Source organism: Oryza sativa, chromosome 2, assembly GCF_034140825.1.
Source record: "Oryza sativa Japonica Group chromosome 2, ASM3414082v1".
Classification (NCBI taxonomy): domain Eukaryota; kingdom Viridiplantae; phylum Streptophyta; class Magnoliopsida; order Poales; family Poaceae; genus Oryza; species Oryza sativa.
Genome location: NC_089036.1, coordinates 21,430,037 through 21,450,655, shown reverse-complemented (window position 1 = coordinate 21,450,655; position 20,619 = coordinate 21,430,037). Strand labels below are relative to the sequence as shown.

The 20,619-nt window shown below is 45.0% G+C and overlaps 4 protein-coding genes and 1 long non-coding RNA gene across 6 annotated transcripts; 3 read left to right on the top strand and 2 right to left on the bottom strand.

Annotated features, from left to right (window-relative positions):
• Positions 1-37: 37 nt before the first annotated feature.
• Positions 38-731, top strand: LOC136355435 (uncharacterized). 2 transcript variants are annotated; one of them, XR_010739687.1, is made up of 3 exons: positions 38-179; positions 409-476; positions 583-731. It is a non-coding gene; the product is annotated as an uncharacterized lncRNA (long non-coding RNA). The 2 variants fall into 2 exon arrangements; XR_010739688.1 differs by having other exon boundaries at positions 40-179; positions 375-476.
• A 1,768-nt stretch (positions 732-2,499) lies between these two features.
• On the bottom strand, positions 2,500-5,008 carry LOC4329654 (pentatricopeptide repeat-containing protein At2g22070). The gene has a single exon (XM_015770564.3). It carries the CDS (start codon positions 4,995-4,997, stop codon positions 3,207-3,209), a length of 1,791 nt encoding a protein of 596 aa, XP_015626050.1. The 5' UTR covers positions 4,998-5,008; the 3' UTR covers positions 2,500-3,206.
• A 139-nt stretch (positions 5,009-5,147) lies between these two features.
• Positions 5,148-8,668, top strand: LOC4329653 (GPN-loop GTPase QQT1). The gene is made up of 10 exons (NM_001416668.1): positions 5,148-5,371; positions 5,780-5,824; positions 5,941-6,020; positions 6,109-6,183; positions 6,653-6,756; positions 6,840-6,996; positions 7,069-7,156; positions 7,716-7,788; positions 7,865-7,995; positions 8,428-8,668. Exons 1-10 carry the CDS (start codon positions 5,280-5,282, stop codon positions 8,495-8,497), a joined length of 915 nt encoding a protein of 304 aa, NP_001403597.1. The 5' UTR covers positions 5,148-5,279; the 3' UTR covers positions 8,498-8,668.
• A 1,195-nt stretch (positions 8,669-9,863) lies between these two features.
• Positions 9,864-14,627, top strand: LOC4329652 (protein disulfide isomerase-like 1-3). Its single transcript, NM_001416669.1, has 10 exons — positions 9,864-10,251; positions 10,365-10,689; positions 11,213-11,401; positions 11,910-12,035; positions 12,255-12,392; positions 12,527-12,643; positions 13,070-13,187; positions 13,617-13,729; positions 14,057-14,261; positions 14,390-14,627. Exons 1-9 carry the CDS (start codon positions 9,935-9,937, stop codon positions 14,249-14,251), a joined length of 1,638 nt encoding a protein of 545 aa, NP_001403598.1. The 5' UTR covers positions 9,864-9,934; the 3' UTR covers positions 14,252-14,261; positions 14,390-14,627.
• A 921-nt stretch (positions 14,628-15,548) lies between these two features.
• LOC9269000 (uncharacterized) lies at positions 15,549-16,563 on the bottom strand. The gene has a single exon (NM_001416670.1). The coding sequence runs from the start codon at positions 16,514-16,516 to the stop codon at positions 15,815-15,817; it is 702 nt and encodes a 233-aa protein (NP_001403599.1). The 5' UTR covers positions 16,517-16,563; the 3' UTR covers positions 15,549-15,814.
• Positions 16,564-20,619: the final 4,056 nt, after the last annotated feature.

The following is a 20,619-nucleotide window of genomic DNA, read 5'->3' as shown; positions in this document are numbered from 1 at the left end:
GTCAGAGGGGTACACTAATCATTCCAAATTATTCATGAATCAACTGGGGAAAATTCTTATCTGCCTTGGCAGGCACAATAATTATCAGGAGAGGATCACCTCACCTGAGAGTGATTAACTAGAAAAATGCCCAGTTGGTGAAAGGACTCCATGCCATCAAGTTGCATCGATCTCAAGTGGTAAGAGTATAAGACCCCCCCCCCCCCCCTCCATCTTTCTTGGTAGAAAGTTTAACAATCTCATGATGACCACTTGTGAAGAGATCCATCAAAGGAAACTGTGGTTCGATTCAATCCCGATTGGTTTCAGATGCAAGAAGATGCTTATCTCGATAAGATTAACCAAAATGAGATCATGATGGCCGAATCTTCCAGGAACTCTCACACAACTCCTCTGTGCTGCTCCCAGGAAAAGATCATGGTGGCCTCATCATTCCAATGGTGCGGAGGCAGCCCCCCCTCGCTGTCGCTCGCACGGTTTCTCTTGAGCCTCTATCTTTCTAGCTCTTGGATCTCTTTAGTTTTTTTTTGGCTTTGGCTTTATCTTTTGGGATCATATGCATGCTGTGCTTCTTTGTGGCAGGGCATGTCCGCCACTGGAAGCCGGTGCTCTGCTGCTGCTGCTGCCGGGGGGAATCAATGGAACGCCATTGCCGTTGCCAGCACACGTGAGGCAAAACCTAACATCTCCTGAGTCCTGAGGGGGGTGGTGGGCCCCACCTGTCATGCAGAGCGTGGGTGACCCGGCCCCACCACAGCACCTGGTGCTGGTGGTGATGACGTCGTGCTGATGCAGTTCGGTCGAGGCGCGCACATTGGCCGATGCTGTGGGGGAGGAGAATGATGGAGATCCTCATTCTTGTTGGCACATGCTCAGGTGCGCATGCAGGCGTAGTGTACTGCCTGCGGTTGGTTGTGGCATGTATCATTTGATCATCCCAACTCTCTAGCCTTGTAGCCTCGAGGTGATGTTCTTGACTTCAAAAACCCAACCCAACCTCGTTCTGCTGATTAGTTTCGCAGATGTGAACATGATGACGATGATCTATTGATCTAGTGTGTGTTAAAGTAACATTTGGTTGGTGTTTTGCAGGACGCAGTAGTTCTTCTGTCTGAATGAGCAAGATTGCACTGCACTGTTCATTGGTCAATATCAGATTTGCAATTACCATCAGATTGATCAAGTGGGAGTAAAAAGGTGGCTGGCACACCTTGGATGCTTACTGCTGGTGGTGAAGGATGAGAAAGAGGAGGGCATACGAGGCCACATTCTGCCAATGGCACCTGAGCTATGCAAAATATGCCGCTCGTGGGCAATGTGAGGCACACATTTTGCATCCCGCATTCCTGCCTCATCGGATAGGGCGGAACGGAAGGGATAGAAATGGTTGGATGGATGGATAATACCTTGTGGCAGTCAGTGTTGCTGCTGCAGCAGCAGCAGCCTTCCTCCACTTCCACCACCGGCGCCACAAGAAAAGACGACGACGACCGACGCCGACGCCGACGCGTGCGGCACCAGCCGACGATCGACGAGGTGATACCGAGCTTGGTGCGGTGGTGATGGCGAATTGGGTGGAGAACGAACGAACGAACGGGAGAGACCCAACCACGAGGATAGTAACTACTACTACTGTCTTTCACCTGTTGCCTTGCAGGGTAAAAAAGGGGCTCTTCATCCGTTGGCTAGTTTCTCCAGCTACTGCGTGTCTACATCACCAGTGACGCATGCCAATGCAGTGCACTCCAGTAGTCTCCTACGCTGCTCTTGTGCAAACTTATTTGCTGCTGCTACGACGGACCACATCGGTTTGCAGATTTCCTTGAATTGAAGTACTCGACTAGCGCATCCATCATCTCGACGTTGTGGCGAATCGAATGAATGGAGTTAGCTCCTCTTCAACTATTGCTTTAGCCGGTTGCTGTGTTCTTGTTTTTCTTGTCTCTTGCGTGCATCGGTGCATGGTGTTCTTGCATCATCAGATCATCTCCATAGTGTTTGCTATGCTAGCTTGTTCCGGCTGCTTCAAATGGTTCCAATACTCCAATCCACTGGCCTCACCACCACCCAATGGTAAAGCTGCTCTGCCCACTCGCTGAGTTTTCTTTTTTTTTTAACCATTTTGCAACGCACGCGCAAAATGTACCAAGCACATTATTGTTATCTGCTCAAATGGACCATCCTCATACGGCGCTTGACATTCAGCACTCTCAGGCACATTATTGTTCCATCAGATTTTCCTTTTGTCGCCTTCTTCAAATGCCTTGTGAAGCTGTGATGGACGAAGTAAAGTAGAACGAGTACTCCAAAATTCTTTTGCAAATCCTCCTAATAAAAAAGGCATTAAATGTAACATGGGCGTAATCTTCCCAAGTTGCATGCCATTGATAGACTGAACTAGACATATATATATATGCCTTCATGCTTGTCAATTGCCAATTGACGACAACATATTCTTCAACTCCGATCTGAATCATCCACTGCAAAATTCAGTCAAACTTCGCACACAAAAATTATATTATATATGTACTCTGAACGTTCAATAACAAAGACTACAAATTACAAAGAGTGGAAAGCTGAAGACTTCTATCCTACCACCTTCCCAAATCCAAATATACGATCATCGTGGCAAAGATTGGAAATCAACACCTCTATTGCAGAGGGGGGAAAATGAGTAAATGACTCAGTAGTTGATTCTTCAAACTCACAAATTGAGCTGGATCAGGCAATTGTAAAGCTCTGCCGAGGCAATGGCCCAAAGTTCTGGACTCTGAATTTGTCCTGTCAGTTGTCATCTTCAAGTGAAAAATTGATCCTTCAGGATGCCAAGTTCCAAACGAATCAAAATCGTACGAGTTTATTTGTGATTGCAATCTCAAAGAAACACAATAACCACATTTTGGACTCTGACGCTCCTTTGCAGCATCCTTGAAACACACCACCAATCTGCCATACCAAGGATGCTGAAGGCAAATCAGTGGGCTTCATCCCTCATGCCTGAGACCAATGGCCTTGTTCTTGCAATGCTAAAGCAATTGTTTCATTCCAGAGGATGTATCTTTCAGCACAAAACAAAATTGCCATGCTTGTCCTCAACATTACCCCGAGCACGTGATGAAAAAGCTTGTCCAGCATCTCATATATTTCATTTGCGTCACAGTGAGATGTGTTAGCAGCGACAAACAAGTGTTTTTCTCTCTGCACCTCTATCCAACTATAAGCTCCTCAACATTACCCCCTATAATGAACATGTGATGAAAAAGCTTGTCCAGCATCTCATATATTTCATTCGCCTCATGGTGAGATGTGTCATCGGCGACGAACATGTGTTTTGCTCTCTGCACCTCTATCCAACTATAAGCTTGGTCCTTCCTCAATCCTTTCCCCTTCATGAGAGCCCTGACCTGGCGGGCATCGTCCCACTGTCCTGCTGCTGAGTATATGTTTGACAACATGACATACCGACCACTGTTCTCAGGCTCCAACTGGAACAGGGCCTCGGCAACTTCTTCCGCGATCTCAATATTGCCATGAACATGACATGCACCAAGGAGGGCCCCCCATGACCCAGTTGTACCCAGACCGATCTTGGAGGACAAGCCTTTGATGAACTCACTTGCTTCTTCCAGCTGGCGATTCCGACCAAGAGCATCAATGAAAGCGGCGTAGTGTTCAGCTCTTGGTTCAACACCATGGTCCTGCATTGATTCAAGAATCCGGCGGCCATCAGAGACTAGACCAGCATGGCTGCAAGCTGTGAGGACAGCGAGAAAAGTGACATAGGTTGGTTGTACTTCATCTTTAAGCATCCTCTCAAACACTGCAAGTGACTGCTTTCCCTGGCCATTGTGCGAGAACCCTGTCACCATGGAGTTCCAAGAGATGATGTCCCTCTCAAGCATCCTGTCAAACACCGCCATGGCCGCTACCATGTCGCCACACTTGGAATACATGTCAATAAGGGCATTGTGGATGAAAACGTTGAAAGGGTCTGAACCGATGCTCCTGCGCAAGATGAAGCCATGCACTTCCTTCCCTCGGGCGACAAGACCAACCTTGGCGCACGCACCCAGACATGACACGAGGGCAAAGGGGGTTGGCACTACCCCCTCACCTGTCATCCTTTCAAAAAGCTCGAGAGCGATCTCCTCCTCCCCATTCTGCTCATGCCCAGAGATGAGTGCTGTCCATGCTATGGCGTCCTGCGCTGGCATCATGTCGAATACTTGCACAGCATCGTCAAGCATGCTTGCCCGGCAATACCCTGCAATCATCGATGTCCAAGAAACCGAGTCACGGATGGTCATCTGGTCGAATACCCCCCGTGCATCCTCCACCCTCCCGGCCTTGCTGTAGGCGTCCACCATTGCGTTGGCCATGATGACAGTCACCTCCATACCCGACACCACCACCGCGCCATGCAACTCGCGGAGGTGCCTCGCATCCCGGAGCCCCGCGCACGCGCTCGCGGCGCTGACCACCGTGAACCGGTCGATGGCCACCTGCTGCTGCCCCAGGCCCCTGTCCCTGGCCAGCTGGGCGAACACGCGGAGCGCCTCAGACTCGCGGCCGTGACGCGCGAGCGACGAGATGACGGTGTTGTAGGAGACGACGTTGCGGGAGGCGGGCGGCATTCCGTCGAGCAGGCGGAGGGCGTCGGGGAGGGTGCCGCGGCCCCGGGCCAGCGCCGCCAGAAGGGAGTTGTACGAGTGCGCGTTCTTGTGCGGGAGGTCGTCGAAGGCGGCGAGCGATGCCGCCGGGGTGGGGAGCAGCGCGTAGAGCGCGACGAGGCGGTTGGAGAGGAGGGTGTGGTGGGTGAGCGCCGTCTTGACGAGGAGCGCGTGCACCGCCGCGCCGAGGCGGCGCACGTCCCCCGCGGAGATCGCGCGCTCCAGCAGGGCCAGCACCGCCTCTACTGTGACGGCGGAGGCGGCGGCGGCGCTGGCCGGAGCAGCCGCCGCCGCCGCCGGCCATGGCGGAGTGAGAAGGCGGCGCATGCGCTTGCAACGAGCAGCCGCGACGACCCAGAAAAGAGCTAAAGCCCACCACTGTGCCGTTGTCCGTGGGCCTCGAGCTGTGGGCTCTGGGCCGTGGGCCGTCAAAGCAATCGAAGAGTTTATATTTTGTGGGCCAAGTAAAGCCGTCTCGTCTTGCTGTTCTAGAAGATTTCTCTTCGCGTCGCCGGCGCTGACACCGCCGCCGCCACCGCCATCTCCGGCGAAAACCCTACCTGCACCCGTCCAGCGAGCGCCAGGAGGTAGGCTCTAGCCGGGCGGAGGATGGTGTTCGGGCAGGTGGTGATCGGGCCGCCGGGCTCCGGCAAGACGACCTACTGCAACGGGATGTCCCAGTTCCTCTCCCTCGTCGGCAGGTGAGTAGCTCGTGCTTCTGCTGCTCCAACCCTCGCAAGCTACTCCCTTCGTGCTCGCGGTTCCGGTGCTAGGTGTTTGTTTGTTTGTTTGTTCCAAATTTCTGGTCGGCCTTGCGTTCTGTTGGTTGCAGAAGCGTATTGCTTACCTCCTGGGCATGGACTCGCTATGCAGTTCGGGTAGGAATTTGTGGAAAGCAAGAACTAGGTCGCTTGATTCAGATAGTAGGTAGATTTCGAATTGAGTATGCCGGCTTTATGCCGATAGAGAGAGAAGGTTGGGAGAGTGAGGGGAGATGGGCAATTTTCTCCCATGGAGGCAGGGAGCTTGCTCATGGAAGGTTTCCCCAACTTGCAAATTTGCAATTATGCTAAATGTTTTGACTTATGTGCTTCACTGTTGCGTTGCAGGAAAGTTGCGGTTATCAATCTCGATCCTGCGAATGATGTGTTGCCGTATCCTCTGCACTTTGAGCTCTGAAATGCTCCATTTGCCATATTATCTTGTTTCACTTGTTGGATTGTTGTTCTGCAGTTAAACCTGAAATGTATCCTTGACAGCGGTGATTAAGATATGAATGCGCCATAAACATTGAGGACCTCATAAAACTGAGTGATGTCATGTCTGAGCATTCGCTTGGTCCAAATGGAGGTTTGGCCCAGAGCCCCAGACTTCAGGAATCAAACCTGTTATTTCTTTTGTATGTTCGCTTATGGTATGCTGTTGAAATTTGTGTCAGGCCTTGTGTATTGCATGGATTACTTGGAGAAGAATATCGACTGGCTTGAGGAAAAGTTGAAACCTCTTATTGAAGGTCGGTATAGGCTGGCTTTCTTTATTAAAACCATATCCATGAGCTGCAGCCTGGAAGATCTATAAAATGGAGATCTTCTATAGAAGTCATGATCTCATCGATATTGTTCGCACAGCTGATAAAAAAATTGTTGTTATGGTGCATTCAGAGAAAAATGTAATATTTGGTCAATTTCAATTATTTCCTTTTCAAAATGGTTTACTCACAACTGTTTGTTTGGTCTGAAGTCTTAACTTTTTGCAGTTCTAGAAAAGTAGGACCCAATTAAAGTTATAGATTTTGAACAATTAGAGCTCCTGGGTTCCATTATTCTGAGGATTGTGTTTCAGTTTGTTCACAAGTACACCTTTTGTTTGTTGAGCTAGTTCTGAAAGATCATAGTAGGGGTTACTAAAATACCTATACAGATACTGCTTTATTGTCATGATTTCCTATGTGATTTGCTCAATGGTGGTGATGATTTCTGCAGATCACTATCTGTTATTTGATTTCCCGGGTCAAGTGGAACTTTTCTTTCTACACTCAAATGCGAGGAGTATTATTTACAAACTTATCAAAAAGCTAAACTTGCGGGTACAACTGTGTTAAATCCTATCCAGAGTTCATTGATTATGTAATGAATTGCGTTGCCCACAATATTTCTTGGTATTCTACAGCTGACTGCCGTGCACCTTATTGATGCTCATTTGTGCTGTGATCCTGGGAAGTATGTGAGTGCATTGCTTCTTTCACTGTCAACAATGCTACACATGGAGCTGCCACACATCAATGTTTTGTCAAAGATTGACCTCATTGAGAACTATGGAAACTTAGGTACTGCTTTACCTGCAGCAGAATTTAGTTGATTATTACATGTTTCTATTTACTCATCTTTTTTGTTGGCAGCATTCAACCTCAACTTCTACACTGATGTCGAGGATCTGTCTTATTTGCAACGCCATCTAGATCAAGATCCTCGTTCTGCCAAGTACAGGTAAAACATAAAAATCCAAGCAGCAAATACATAACTTTACTGCCTCAAAAAGTCATGCATATGCAGTCCAGCATACTTGCATAGTTACATTGCACTTATTGAAACCTTGTTACTTGATCAAATTAGATGTAATTAAGCAGGCATTTCCAGTTCTCTTGGGAATATTGTGAAATGTGTGTGCAGTAGCAGTACCCTTTTGTCCATTTCTTTGTTTATTGAGAAACCAAAGGTTGCAACTAATATATTTGTGCAAAAAATCCGATGCTCAACCTGTTTAAGATTAAGAATATGTACTTGGGTAAAGTTGAAAAACCAAACACAGGAGTTGTGAATGCATCTATTGTTTTTGCTTCTTGGGGATTGATAGACGATCATCCTAAATCAATGTCTGTTAACATAGCAGTGTGACCTGTTATGAAGTGAGATGCAGTAACCCTGGGAATCATTTAATTATTCAAATCAAAATCTCTGATAATGTTGCTCTTATGCTTGGATTTCACCTTTGTAATTATTTTTATTGCTTGGGTTATTTATAATATTTTTGTTCCATCTGCTTAAGGAAACTTACTAAGGAGCTGTGCGATGTGATTGACGATTTTGGCTTGGTCAATTTTACAACTTTGGACATCCAGGTACTTACTTGAAAGATTCAGTTATTTCAATTAAGATCCCTGTGAACTTGGTCTTACAAGTTGTTTTTGCCTCTAGGACAAGGAAAGCGTCGGCAATCTTGTGAAATTGATTGACAAAAGCAATGGCTATATATTTTCATCTATAGACAGCAGTGTCGTTGAGTTCAGTAAAATTGCAGCAGCGCCACTTGACTGGGATTACTACAGATATCCTTTACTGTCTCTTCTAGCACCTAGCTTATTCAAACAAATATCTTTACTCTCATACCTTAAGTTATTTTCAGTGTTCTAGAAGCACTCTATTCAAATCACCCCTCTGGCACGTACAGGCATAAATTATTACAATATGGAACAACACTAGAATGGAACAGCACTAGACCACCTTACATAGCAAATTTATGGCTGTGCAACTTGCCAATTTTCACATGGAGCCTGTAGTATTTGTGGCAATGTTGGTATTCCAGACTGGTATTTGGATTTACTAGTGCTTACCCTTGAAGGCAATTCGCATGCCTGCTGTATGATCCTTGGATGCTGCTTTACTGTTTTTTTTTTCTTTCTCTTGTCCATGAAATACATCACTATTATAGCCCCCTTGCACCTTTCCACATTTCCTTTTGTTCCTTGACATGTGACTACAACAGCAGAGGTGCAGGAGAAGTACATGAAAGACGACGAATTCGTGCAGAAGACAAGCAAGACGCGATGAAACTGAATTTGTTTGTAATGCTTGACATGTGACCTTGCTATGCTTGAATGAGAGCTCCATTTGCCCCCATGCCGCTCAGGTAGGGATGTAACATGTTGTGACATGCAAACTGGAACTGAGAAATGTACTCTCTCCATTTTAAAATGTTTGACACCATTGACTTTTTAGCACATGTTTGACCGTTCGTCTTATTCAAAAAATTTTGTGAAATATGTAAAACTATATGTGTACACAAAAGTATATTTAACAATGAATCAAATGATATGAAAAGAATAAATAATTACTTAAATTTTTTAAATAAGATGAATGGTCAAACATGTACTAAAAAGTCAACGGTGTCAAACATTTTGAAACGGAGGGAGTATTTTACCATAACAACGATACTTGTAGTTTCAACCCATGTATCCCAGCTGTAGATGTCTCGTGCTAGCTGCTAGATGTGCTATGTGTAGGACAGTAGGAGTACAACTCTGAACATGCTATGCTAATTCGATCTAGGCCTGCCTAGTTCTTAATTTTTTCTTCAAACTTATAACTTTTCCATCACATTAAAACTTTTCTACACACAAATTTTCAACTTTTCTGTCACATCGTTCTAATTTCAATCAAACTTTCAATTTTAGCGTGAACTAAACACACCACTAGTAAGTCGGATCTGGTCTTGCCACCCCACCAGTTTCCACCAGGGTTTGTATTTCGGACGACAACCGATCAAAAACCACGAAAGTAGATACCCAGTGAAATTTCAAGTGGTTTTTGATAATTCAATTTTGAAACAGTAAATTTTAGCTAAATTTTCGATCAATACTGGGTGTTAGAGATCTCACCTGGTTACCACAAAGTATCATAAAGCACACAAGATTACAGGCAGTTTTTGCAATGGTATAAACAAGAGTACAAGACAAGATTACAAGCAGGCAGTTTTTGCAAGGTTTTTTGCAATGGTATAAACGAGACAAGATTACAAGCAGTTTTTGCAAAGATTTAAACAAGGGGATCATGATCCCCAATCTTCAAAGTCATGTAACTTTATCATTGACATGTGGATCCGATGAACCATTGACTCATATGTCAATAACTTTAAATATAGAGGATCTTAATCCATTGGATCCACATGTCATAACAAAAGCATAGTAACTTTAAATGTAGAGGATCTAAATTCATCGGATCCACATGCAAAAGCATAGTAACTTTAAACGTAGAGGATCTAAATTCATCGGATCCACATGCAGTAACAAAAGCGATCTAAATCCATCGGATCCACATGTCAGTAACAAAAGCACAGTGACTTTAAACGTACAGGATCTTAATCCGGAACAAAGTGGCACAGCTATTTTGTCTGCTCTGATCCGGAGCTTCTGACCTGTGCTCACCACCAGAGTTTTAAAATGGAAAGCTTGCATCAGGCCACGTGGCGTTGACAAAGAACCAATCCCAATGTGGCCACGAGCCCCGGCCACGCCGCCGCCGCCGCCATGGCCATCAAAACCTAGTGCCGCCTCGCGCAGCGCGCTGCGTCGTTTGGATCTCGACGACGGCCGGCGCCAAGGCACGGAGGGAGAAGAAAACCACGCGCCTCTTCTGTGTTCTCCGGCGATGGCGAGCTCCACGGCATTTGCAGCGGCATTTGCGCTGCTGCTGCTAGCGTCGTCGGCGGCGGCGGAGGGGGAGGCGGTGCTGACGCTGGACGCCGGCAACTTCACGGAGGTGGTGGGGGCGCACGACTTCATCGTCGTCGAGTTCTACGCCCCATGGTACGTACATTGTACAGGCAAACCCCATTCCTCGCCGCCGGCTCGGCGCCATGGCGCCTTGCTGATTTTGACCTTGAGCTCAGCTGACCAAATCCTCTTCGCCGCCGCCGCAGGTGTGGCCACTGCAACCAGCTTGCTCCGGAGTACGAGGCGGCCGCCGCCGCCCTGCGCTCGCACGACCCGCCGGTCGTCCTCGCCAAGGTCGACGCCAGCGCCGACCTGAACCGGGGCCTCGCCGGCGAGCACGGCGTGCAGGGCTACCCCACCATCAGGATCCTCCGGGACCGCGGCGCCAGGTCGCACAACTACGCCGGGCCCCGGGACGCCGCCGGCATCGTCGCCTACCTCAAGAGGCAGGCCGGCCCGGCCTCCGTCGAGATCGCTGCCTCCGCCTCGCCGCCAGCGGCCGACTCCATCGCCAACGACGGCGTGGTCGTCGTGAGTTTGACCTCCTCTTCTCTCTGCATCAGCTGTTTATGCTTATACTTACAAGCTAAAGGCTCTCATTGGATGGCCTAAATAGTCAAAGAATAAGTCAAATTTTAAATTTTCAAACTTAAATTTAAGATTGATTTTAAGATATTTTTAACGTAATTTCTTTTTTAATATTGGCTTTTAAGTCATCAAGAACATATATATATATATGAAAGTTTTATCTATAAATTTATTTTTATCCCCTAATAAGCTGTTTTGGCTTATTAGGGAAAGAGCCAAACGATGGGAGACTAAAATTTAATTTTACATTTGAATTTTTGGTTTTTTATTATAAATAGCATTTACTTTTTTAAGTACATTTGATTTTTTGTTTTTTAATTATAAATAGCATTTACTTTTTTATATGTATATATAAAAGTTTTACTCACAAATAATATTTTTATTTACAAATAAAGTGATTCGGATAAACATACAAATAAGCGAAACAATGACCCGATGCATCAGTCAAATACTCTTGCTGATGCAGGTCGGAGTTTTCCCCGAACTTAGCGGCAGCGAGTTCGAGAGTTTCATGGCGGTGGCGGAGAAGATGAGGGCCGACTACGATTTCCGGCACACGACGGACGCCGGCGTCCTCCCACGGGGTGATCGGACGGTGAGGGGGCCTCTCGTCCGCCTCTTCAAGCCCTTCGACGAGCTCTTCGTTGACTCGCAGGTACACTAGCTGAAAATTAATGCTACAGAGATACTCTGCTCTGTTTTGATCCCTCCAGGGGAGGGGTATCTCTGTATTCTTGTTTGCTTAAAATCATCCAAGTAGTTATGATTCATGAAAATTTCTGTAAAAAGTTGACAGCGTTCGTACAAATACATATACCACCTCTAAAAAAATGTAAGATCCAAACTCAACTTACACATTGATATATAAAAAACATAAATTCGGTATATGAATAATAGGGTAGTGGTAGTGTCCATACCCGAATTTATCTTTTTTTTTCAAGGTGCATGTCAAATTTAAACTTAATTTCTGGTGAATCGATAAATATCATTATACTTTATATTGCCAATTTTTTCAAAAAAATTTACAGCTATTTACAATAAATTTGGAACAAAAATATACACGAGGGGATATGAATATCCTCCAAGGGATTAGCTAGTAGTAGCTCACATTTTGGATAAGAAATGGACAGAAATTTGGATTGCTTCTTGTTTTTATTTTTCAGGATTTTGATAGAGATGCGTTGGAGAAGTTTATCGAGTCTTCTGGTTTCCCTACAGTGGTTACCTTTGACACTAGTCCGGCAAACCAGAAATACCTTCTGAAATACTTCGACAATGCCGGCACCAAAGTAAGGACAGACAATTGGTTGACTTCTCACTCTGTTTGCCTACACTGGACTGTTTAGCTTGTTGTTTAGGCCATGATTGCCTCTTATCATGTGCACACGATTTTCACTGTCTCTCATGTTTTATTTCAATGTGCTGCTGGAATCCATAATTGAGAATGCAACTCTTGTCTCACTTGGTCTGATCATCTGTTCTTTCTGAACCTGATTTTGAGCGTGCAGGCGATGCTTTTCCTGAGCTTCAGTGATGACAGAGCAGAGGAATTCAGAACTCAGTTCCATGAAGCTGCAAATCAATACAGCGCAAACAACATAAGCTTTCTGATTGGTGATGTCACTGCCTCTCAGGGTGCTTTCCAGGTAATCTTTTGCCTTCTTTTTTCCATAACAATCTTTATTAGTACATTGCTTTGCCCCAACATTTCGTATAAAAACAATGTCCAAGAGTTGAAAATGCCTGCTGTCTGACCATTTTTGAATGCACAATGTTCCAGTATTTTGGGCTTAAAGAGAGTGAAGTGCCCCTCGTTTTCATACTAGCATCGAAGTCGAAGTATATCAAACCAACTGTGGAGCCTGATCAGATCTTGCCCTACCTGAAGGAATTTACAGTAAGCCAATTTCTGAACTGACGCTATTATCCTCTTCCTCGTTTACTAATTCCCTGATATATATTCTGTGGGTTCTTTAAGTCGCTTGCGTGATATTTAGTCTCACTATTTTATACTAGGGACTATGAAGGTTACTTATTATTAGTACTACCTCTTTTTTTAATTTCTGATGCTGTTAAATTTTTGGGATAAGTTTGACCATCGTCTTATTCAAAAAATTTATGTAATTATTATTTATTTTTATTATGACTTGATTTATCATCAAATGTTCTTTATGCATGATTTAAATGTTTTCATATTTGCATAAAAAAATTTAAATAAAACGAATGGTCAAACATTGATAAAAGGTTAATTACGTCATACATTAAAAACCGGAGAAAGTTTCGCTACGTGCTTAGTCAGTTTGCCTTGATTTTCTTTATGCAGGAAGGAACATTGGCACCCCATGTTAAATCAGAACCCATTCCGGAGGTTAACGATCAGCCTGTTAAGACCGTTGTTGCTGACAATCTTCGAGAGGTGGTTTTCAACTCCGGCAAAAACGGTATGTTCTTGGCTACTTGCTTGAAGAACTTGTATTAATTACCACTCGACCTGTTACAGAATGCAAGATGTTTTGGTTTTTGTTACAAGCAATTTTTTTTCAAGTTTAACCGAGTACATAGAAAATGTAGCAACATTTATAACACCACATTAATTTCATTAAATCTAGCGTTGAATATATTTTTGTAATATATTTTTTTAGTGCTGAAAATGATGTTACGTTTTTCTTAAACCTGGTCAAACTTTGACTTGGATAAAATCAAAACACCTTATATTAAAGTGGAGGAGGTAGATATTTGTTTAAGTTATGCCCTGCATGCCTGATGCCTGCTTCGTCGTCAACATCTTAACCATTTTGTTAATTTGTTTGCTCAAGCTGTCAAAACATAAGTTCGGTCTCTGTTTTTTTTTTTTCAAATTCCTTTTGCAGTTCTGCTCGAGTTCTATGCTCCATGGTGTGGACATTGTCAGAAGCTGGCCCCGATCTTGGAAGAGGTTGCAGTTTCATTGAAAGATGATGAAGACGTCGTCATAGCAAAGATGGTAATCTACCCTACCTATGAGCTCTCTCCATTGCTTGGTCCATGCTGGCCTTGTCAAAGATATGATTGAAAAATGCCTTCATAGCATGCATCCATAAACCATCTGATCTATTTATTTCTTAAAAAAACAAAACAAAACAATCAGACTGATTCATTTTATTTTTTTTAGAAAAAAAGCAACCATCAAATTCACATGTCATGCCTGGGGAAAAAAAAGACTCAAGTTTGACATTTTTTTTGCCTCAAATTCAACAAACCAGATTATTATCAGAACACGCGCGTTTCTCACCGTTCACCTCTTGACCAATTCGTTTGCCCTGAATTGCAGGATGGTACTGCCAACGATGTACCGTCAGATTTCGCGGTGGAGGGGTACCCAAGCATGTACTTCTACTCGTCTGGGGGGAACCTCCTGCCCTACGACGGGAGGACAGCCGAGGAGATCATCGATTTCATCACCAAGAACAAGGGCTCCAGGCCTGGGGAAGCAACCACGACTGAATCTGTCAAGGATGAACTGTGATGGCCACTTGGTCAGTGATTCAGCGACTCCAAGTTTTTTTTTTTTGTTTCTTTACCAAAAGAGAGCTGCATTTTGCAAAACACTGATTTATTCAGGATGAATTGCAATCTAAAATCATCTTTGTATTATTTTTTGTAGGGGGAGTGGGGAGCTTCAGGTTAGGAGGTGCAGTGCAGCTGACAGCTTGAGGACATAGCTCAGTACTGAATTTAATCTTGTATTCGAGTTCCAGGTTTCCAAGTACATGTAGCATTACCAATGGTTTCATACATACATGTCCCCCCCCTTTTTTTTTTTTGCACCGCTGAAATCTGTTATTGTAACATCATTACACTACATCGAATAATCCCCATTTTAGCTTGCCAAACGAGTAACTAAAATCCCTGTGTTTCTGAACCGAATAATCTTACCAAACTGAACCAAAAAAAAAAAAGGACAGCATCAAATGTCCCTGCCTTTCTGAATCTCTGCTGCTCCAGAGTGGTTGGCGTTAGATAAGCTCTCTCGTTACAGCCATCCTGTCCTAACAAAGTAATTAAGCATGTAAACTTTGTTCCTTTCTTCTTTTTTTTTTTGTGTGTGTGTGTGTGTTGTCAAAAGCTATCATCCTAACATAATGTGAGGTCCCATGGATGATGATTGTCCACAAGGTTGGTGGCGATCGATGCTGCACTGCAATTTGCAAAGCCGTGAGAGAGATGAGATGAGAGAATCAAAGCCGTACGCGCGGCTCCGCTGTTGCAATCAGGTTGGTCGTTGGCTGTCCCTCTCCTTTTTCTCTCCTCTCTCTCTCTGCTGATCTGCTGCCTTTTGGACAGTGCATCTCTGCATGCGAGCTCAGCACTAGCAGCAGAGCAGCAAGGCTTTGCACTTGCAAGCTTTTTTTTTTTTTTTGGGAGAACTTGCACTTGCAAGCTGCTCTCCCTTTCTATCTCCACTACTTCTCACTTTCCAAATTTCCATATCAATGTGAATGATAGTAATAATAACTAATTGCATTGTCTGGTTGAGCTATCTGCCACCTAATTTAATGACCAAATGGTCCGCTTTATTAATCGACTGCGAGTACACTGTTGCACTGTCGCACTGTTACATATATATATCCAGATTTTTAACATTAGTAACTTTTGTTAGTGGTAAGGTACTAAGGTCTTGCCTTTTATTATTATTTTTTTCTTTCTCTTCAGTTAATTCGATTTTATATTCCTAGTCTTTAGATATGTGATCTGGTATGTGGAAAATGCCACTTGAAGGATGTAAACAAACATGTACATACTGCTAGCGTGCAACTTACAAATGGGGAAACAAAAGCAATAATTTTCCTCTTACCCAGAAAAAACAAAACCAAGAACTCCTCAACATTTATAACTGAATTTAAATCCTAATGTTGACTGTACGATCGATTATGCATACATGGTGTGCATTTAATTTTGAAAAGGAAAAAAAAAACACTGAGCTGAGCTCCAGAAGATGCTTTTAATTACACACAGTAGGTTAATTAATTACTTTGCCGCGAATGTATGTGCGGCGAGAGAATAGTAATTAAGAGTAAGCTAGCGCTAATCATGGCACGTAGATGCTCCCGTGGCGGCGATGGTGGTGGCGGCACGGCGGCGCCGGCGACGGCGACGACTTGTCGACGGCGAACAGCTTCCGGAAGAGCCTCAGCAGCAGCTCCCACCCCGTCGTCGCCCTGCTCCCGCCGCCGCCGCCACGGCGGCCGCCGTAGAACTGGCCCACGGCGCCCGCCCGCGACGACGCCCTCAGCATCGTCGGCGCGCACCCGTACAGCCCTCCTCCTCCTCCCGGTGGGGACGACGACGGCGTCTCCTCGTCGTCGTCGTCGTCGGCCGCCGCCGCGGGTGACGGTGACGGTGACGGCGGCGTCCCGGCCGCCGCGCGCTGCTGCTGGCGGCGCCGGAGCTGAAGCAGGAGCTCGTCGTTGAAGTCCTCCCACAGCAGGTCCATCCTCTCCTCGTCGCCGGCGCGCGCGTCGCGGTCGCGCTCCCACAGCTGGTCCATCCGCTCCTCCTCCTCCTCCTCGTCGACGCGCCGTGCTGCTGCTACCGGCGCCGTCGCCGCCACCGCCTGGCCGCCCGACGCCGCGTCGTCGTCGTCCGCCGTAGCCATCGTGGATGAGAATGGCCAGAGGAGGCCGCCCTGGCTGCTCGGTGCCAGCGACGACGTCGCCGCCGCCGCCACCGCCGTCGCCGTCGCCGTCGCCGCCGGCGCGGGGAACGTGAAGTCGTCGTCGTCGTCCTCCATGGACGAGGCGAGGCGAGGCGATCGAGCTGCTACTGTTGCGCTCTGACACTAGACACTGCTAAGTCTCGCGCTGGGTTTGTGTATTGAAGTGATGATAAGGTTAGAGAGTGGAATAGTACGTGGACGCGATTGGGTACCCTTGCCTTGTGTTGTTGTGGAGTTGGGCAGGTGACAGGTAGCTAGCGCCAGTAATGCTAGATTTGGATTGTAGTTAGGGAGAGAATATATGTATACGTATGGGTGGTATTAATTACTCCCCCGTATCTAAATATTTGCGTTGATTTTTTTAAACATATTTAATCGTTCGTTTTATTTAAAAACTTTTGTAAAATATGTAAAACTATATGTATAAATAAAAGTATATTAAACAATAAATCAAATGATAGGAAAGGAATTGATAATTACTTAAAATTTTTAAATAATATGAACGGTCAAACATATTTTAAAAAAAGTCAACGACGTCAAATATTTAAGGACGGAGGGAGTATAATACAGATTTTATTTCATTTTTCGTGTTTTCGTTAGCAACTTTAATTTTTTTTTCAAACTTTTAAATTGTATGTTTCGTATGAAAGATTTTTTAATAAAAATTAATTTAAAATATCAAATAAATTTATTTTTAAAGTTTTTAATAATTAAAATTTAGCTTTCTTGTTTTATGTGTTACAACATTATTTTCATCTTACTAGCAAAAATACTTGTGTGCAACACGTGAAGACAATTTTCACGATTGATAAAAACTCTATCAATTTAAATGACAAATCCTAACGAGACGAACAAAATAATGGTAAAACAAAATCAGAAATCATATATTATAGCATTGAACCCGGCTGTATTTATAGCATTGAACCCGGTTGTTGCGCTTGCTTCATACGTCATCACACGAATAATCTCTTACGTACAGCTTTCCATAACCTCACAAATCAATCGGGTGGCCATTCCATAAATCGATACCTGGGTATTTTACTATGCCTCATCGACCATATATTGAAATTTTTATTATTTAGTTAGTGAAAGTTTTTTTACTGTAGATTGAAAGCATTTATAAAGTAACAAACTTGCCACATATACACCTTAAACAATGATAACTTTAAGAAAAATATTGATGAGAAGAGAATTTTGAAAGAGAAAAGGAAAGGAAAAAAAGAGAAAAGGATGAGAAAACAGAAGAGGGGGAGGAGAGGGAGAGGTTCATGATGATGGAGAAAAGAAAAGGAGAAAAAGAAAAAAAAGAGAGAAAAAAACGTCGATCGAGGCAGGGGTGCACGGAACGGGGTGCCGGTGGGATGGTGTGGGACGGTTGGGTTGGGCTAGGAGGAGGAGGGGATGTACAATAGTTGTTCTACTTATGTCGAATTAGGTACGGGTGATGTACAACCAACTCAAAAATTAACTCAAGCACGGATTACGTACCAAAATTCTGACAAAAACGTCATCAATTTCTATAATACTAGAAAAAAAATACTCGTGTGTTGCAACAGGTGAAGTCTATTTTAATCTTATTATTGTTATATGGTTTAGTTAAGATGAAATTCACGATCTTAAAAACCGACTCAAATACGGATATGTATTTCCAAAAGCAATCAAACTTAAAAACCGACCCATACACGAATGACGTACCAAAATACCGGTAAAAACATCTTCATTTTTATAATAGTAGAGAAGAGATATAGATTAAAACCAAAACATAAAATTAAAACCGACTCAAACACGGATGATGAACTACGGAAATATCTTCAATTTTTATAACCGGCTCAAACACGGATGACGGACCACGAAAATATACTTAATTTTTATAATAGTAGAGATTTGAAAAGAAGAAGACGACCATACTATAGCACCAACAGTATATGATATATCGAGAGGGCTATTTGCGCTTGACGGAGCGTGGGGCTCCTCACCGGGAGACCGCGCAGGCCCCCTTTGCCGGTTCGGCCGGGGGCGCTAAGTGAGGTTCTTCGCCCTCGATCTGAGGAACGTCCGCGAGAGAGGAAATGCACAAGACACGGGCGACGTAGACAGGTTCGGGCCGCTGAGAAGCGTAACACCCTACTCCTGTGTTCTGGTGGATCTGTGCGTGAAGGAATACAGAGAGCCGGAGAGCGAGAGAGAGTTCAGGCTCTAGCACCCCTTCGCCAGAGTCCCAAACCTCCTTCCTCTTTTCTCTCCTCTCCCTTTCTCTCCTAGGCCTGGGCCTCCTTTTTATCTGGTCAGGGGTCACCACAAGGGCCTACAGCTACCTAAGAAAGGAAACATGCTTTTTACAATGAGGGCTAGTCTACAGCCGGAAGTGACCTCTGACAAGCAGAGCACACGCCTCCTGCCCCGCTCGCCCGCTTTTCCGGTGGACGCCCATTTCAACCTTCATTTAATGGCCAGCGACTTCCTTGCCATACTTGCGCTGAAGCCTGGAATGGATCTGACCGGGACTGACATACCAACTCCAGGAGTTAGCACGCCGGCTCCGGCTAGGGACGAGAGCCAGGAAGCTCTCATTATTCCGACGGGACGGGGCGAGGCGTGTGACAGGCCGCCTGTTGCCACCTAACCCGCGATCTGACCGGTCTGCGACCGGTCACACACCGCGACCGGTCTCGGACCGGATAAGCGCGCGCTGCGCCGCATTAAATGCGGCGTGGCGCGCTCGTCCAACCTGCTATAAATGCGGTTAGGTGAGCCCGCTGTGCTCACCTAACCCACACACGTGGCGCCAAAACCACAGGGGGTCGGGGCGCCCCAGCCCTCGGGGCCGAAACGGGAGCGGTCCGACCCCTCGGGGAGACAGAGGGAGGGGTGGCCACGTCATCCTCGGGCCCGACCCCCCCCCCCCCCGAGGGGGTCAGGCCACGTGGGTGACCGCGGCTACCCAAGCCTCTAGTCACGATACCCCCGGCCCCATGTCACCGACAGCGCTATTGGCACACTCTTCCCTTCCTTTGTGGACGAAATGTTTTCCTTTTCAGATGAAAGTTTCAAGTTTTATGCCAAAGCACACAATATATAATACTGCAGCACGACAACCATTGTTCTGCCAAGATTACCTATATAATACTTGGTTTTGCATATCATATACTCCCTCCGTCCCATAATGTTGCAACCGAGGATGGGTACTAGGTCTACGAATCTGTCCAGTCCAGGACAGATTCGTAGTCCTAGGATGGTTGCAACATTATGGGACGGAGGGAGTATAAACAGAAGAAGTCTAGAGTGGATCTCGATCTACGCACGTCTACTCTTGGCCCTCGTGTCTTCTCTTGGTTCGGGATTTAACGCACGGAAGGCAGTTCATACCATTCCGCTCCCATGATGAAACCAACAGCAACAGATGCAACGGTGACAAGTATGGTCATCACATTCTCTTTTCTGATCTTGTCGAGGTGCTCCCTATCAAAAGGATGTTTGCGTATACTCACTCCTTCCTAAATGTTTGGCGCCGTTGACTTTTTTAAACACGTTTGACCGTTCATCTTATTCAAAAACTTTTGTGAAATATATAAAACTATATGTATGCATAAAAATAAATCAAGCGATAGAAAAATAATTAATAATTACTTAAATTTTTTAAATAAGACTAACGGGTCAAACATTTTTAAAAAAAGTCAACGGCGTCAAACATTTTGGGATGGAGGGAGTATAATGCATGAATGTTAGGATCGTTTTCATTTGAGTAAAAATTAATGAAATAAATCGTAGCGCCTCCAAATTAATTAATTACCTCGCCAGCTTCATCTCTAATTCTAGCTATCCCATCATCAATAATACTAGCTATCTTGCCATCTATCTCCACTCCCTTATTTTCTAATTTTGCCAACAGATGATCAACCTCCTTCGTCTTCCTGGCAACATCAGCTCTAGCTCCTTTGGCGGATCCACCCTGCTAGTAGGATTAATTAGAGAAATATATATAGTTAGTTGAAATGGTAATGCATAAGCTAAAAACAGCTAGCCATGCATGTTAGTGGATGCTAATGATCAGAGAGCAATGGCTGCAATTGGCTAACGGTGGTCCTTTCAGAGATTGTACTACTAAACTTACAAAAGTTTGACGACCAGCATATGTCCGACTATATGAAATTTATATTACTATACTTGTTTTTGGAAAT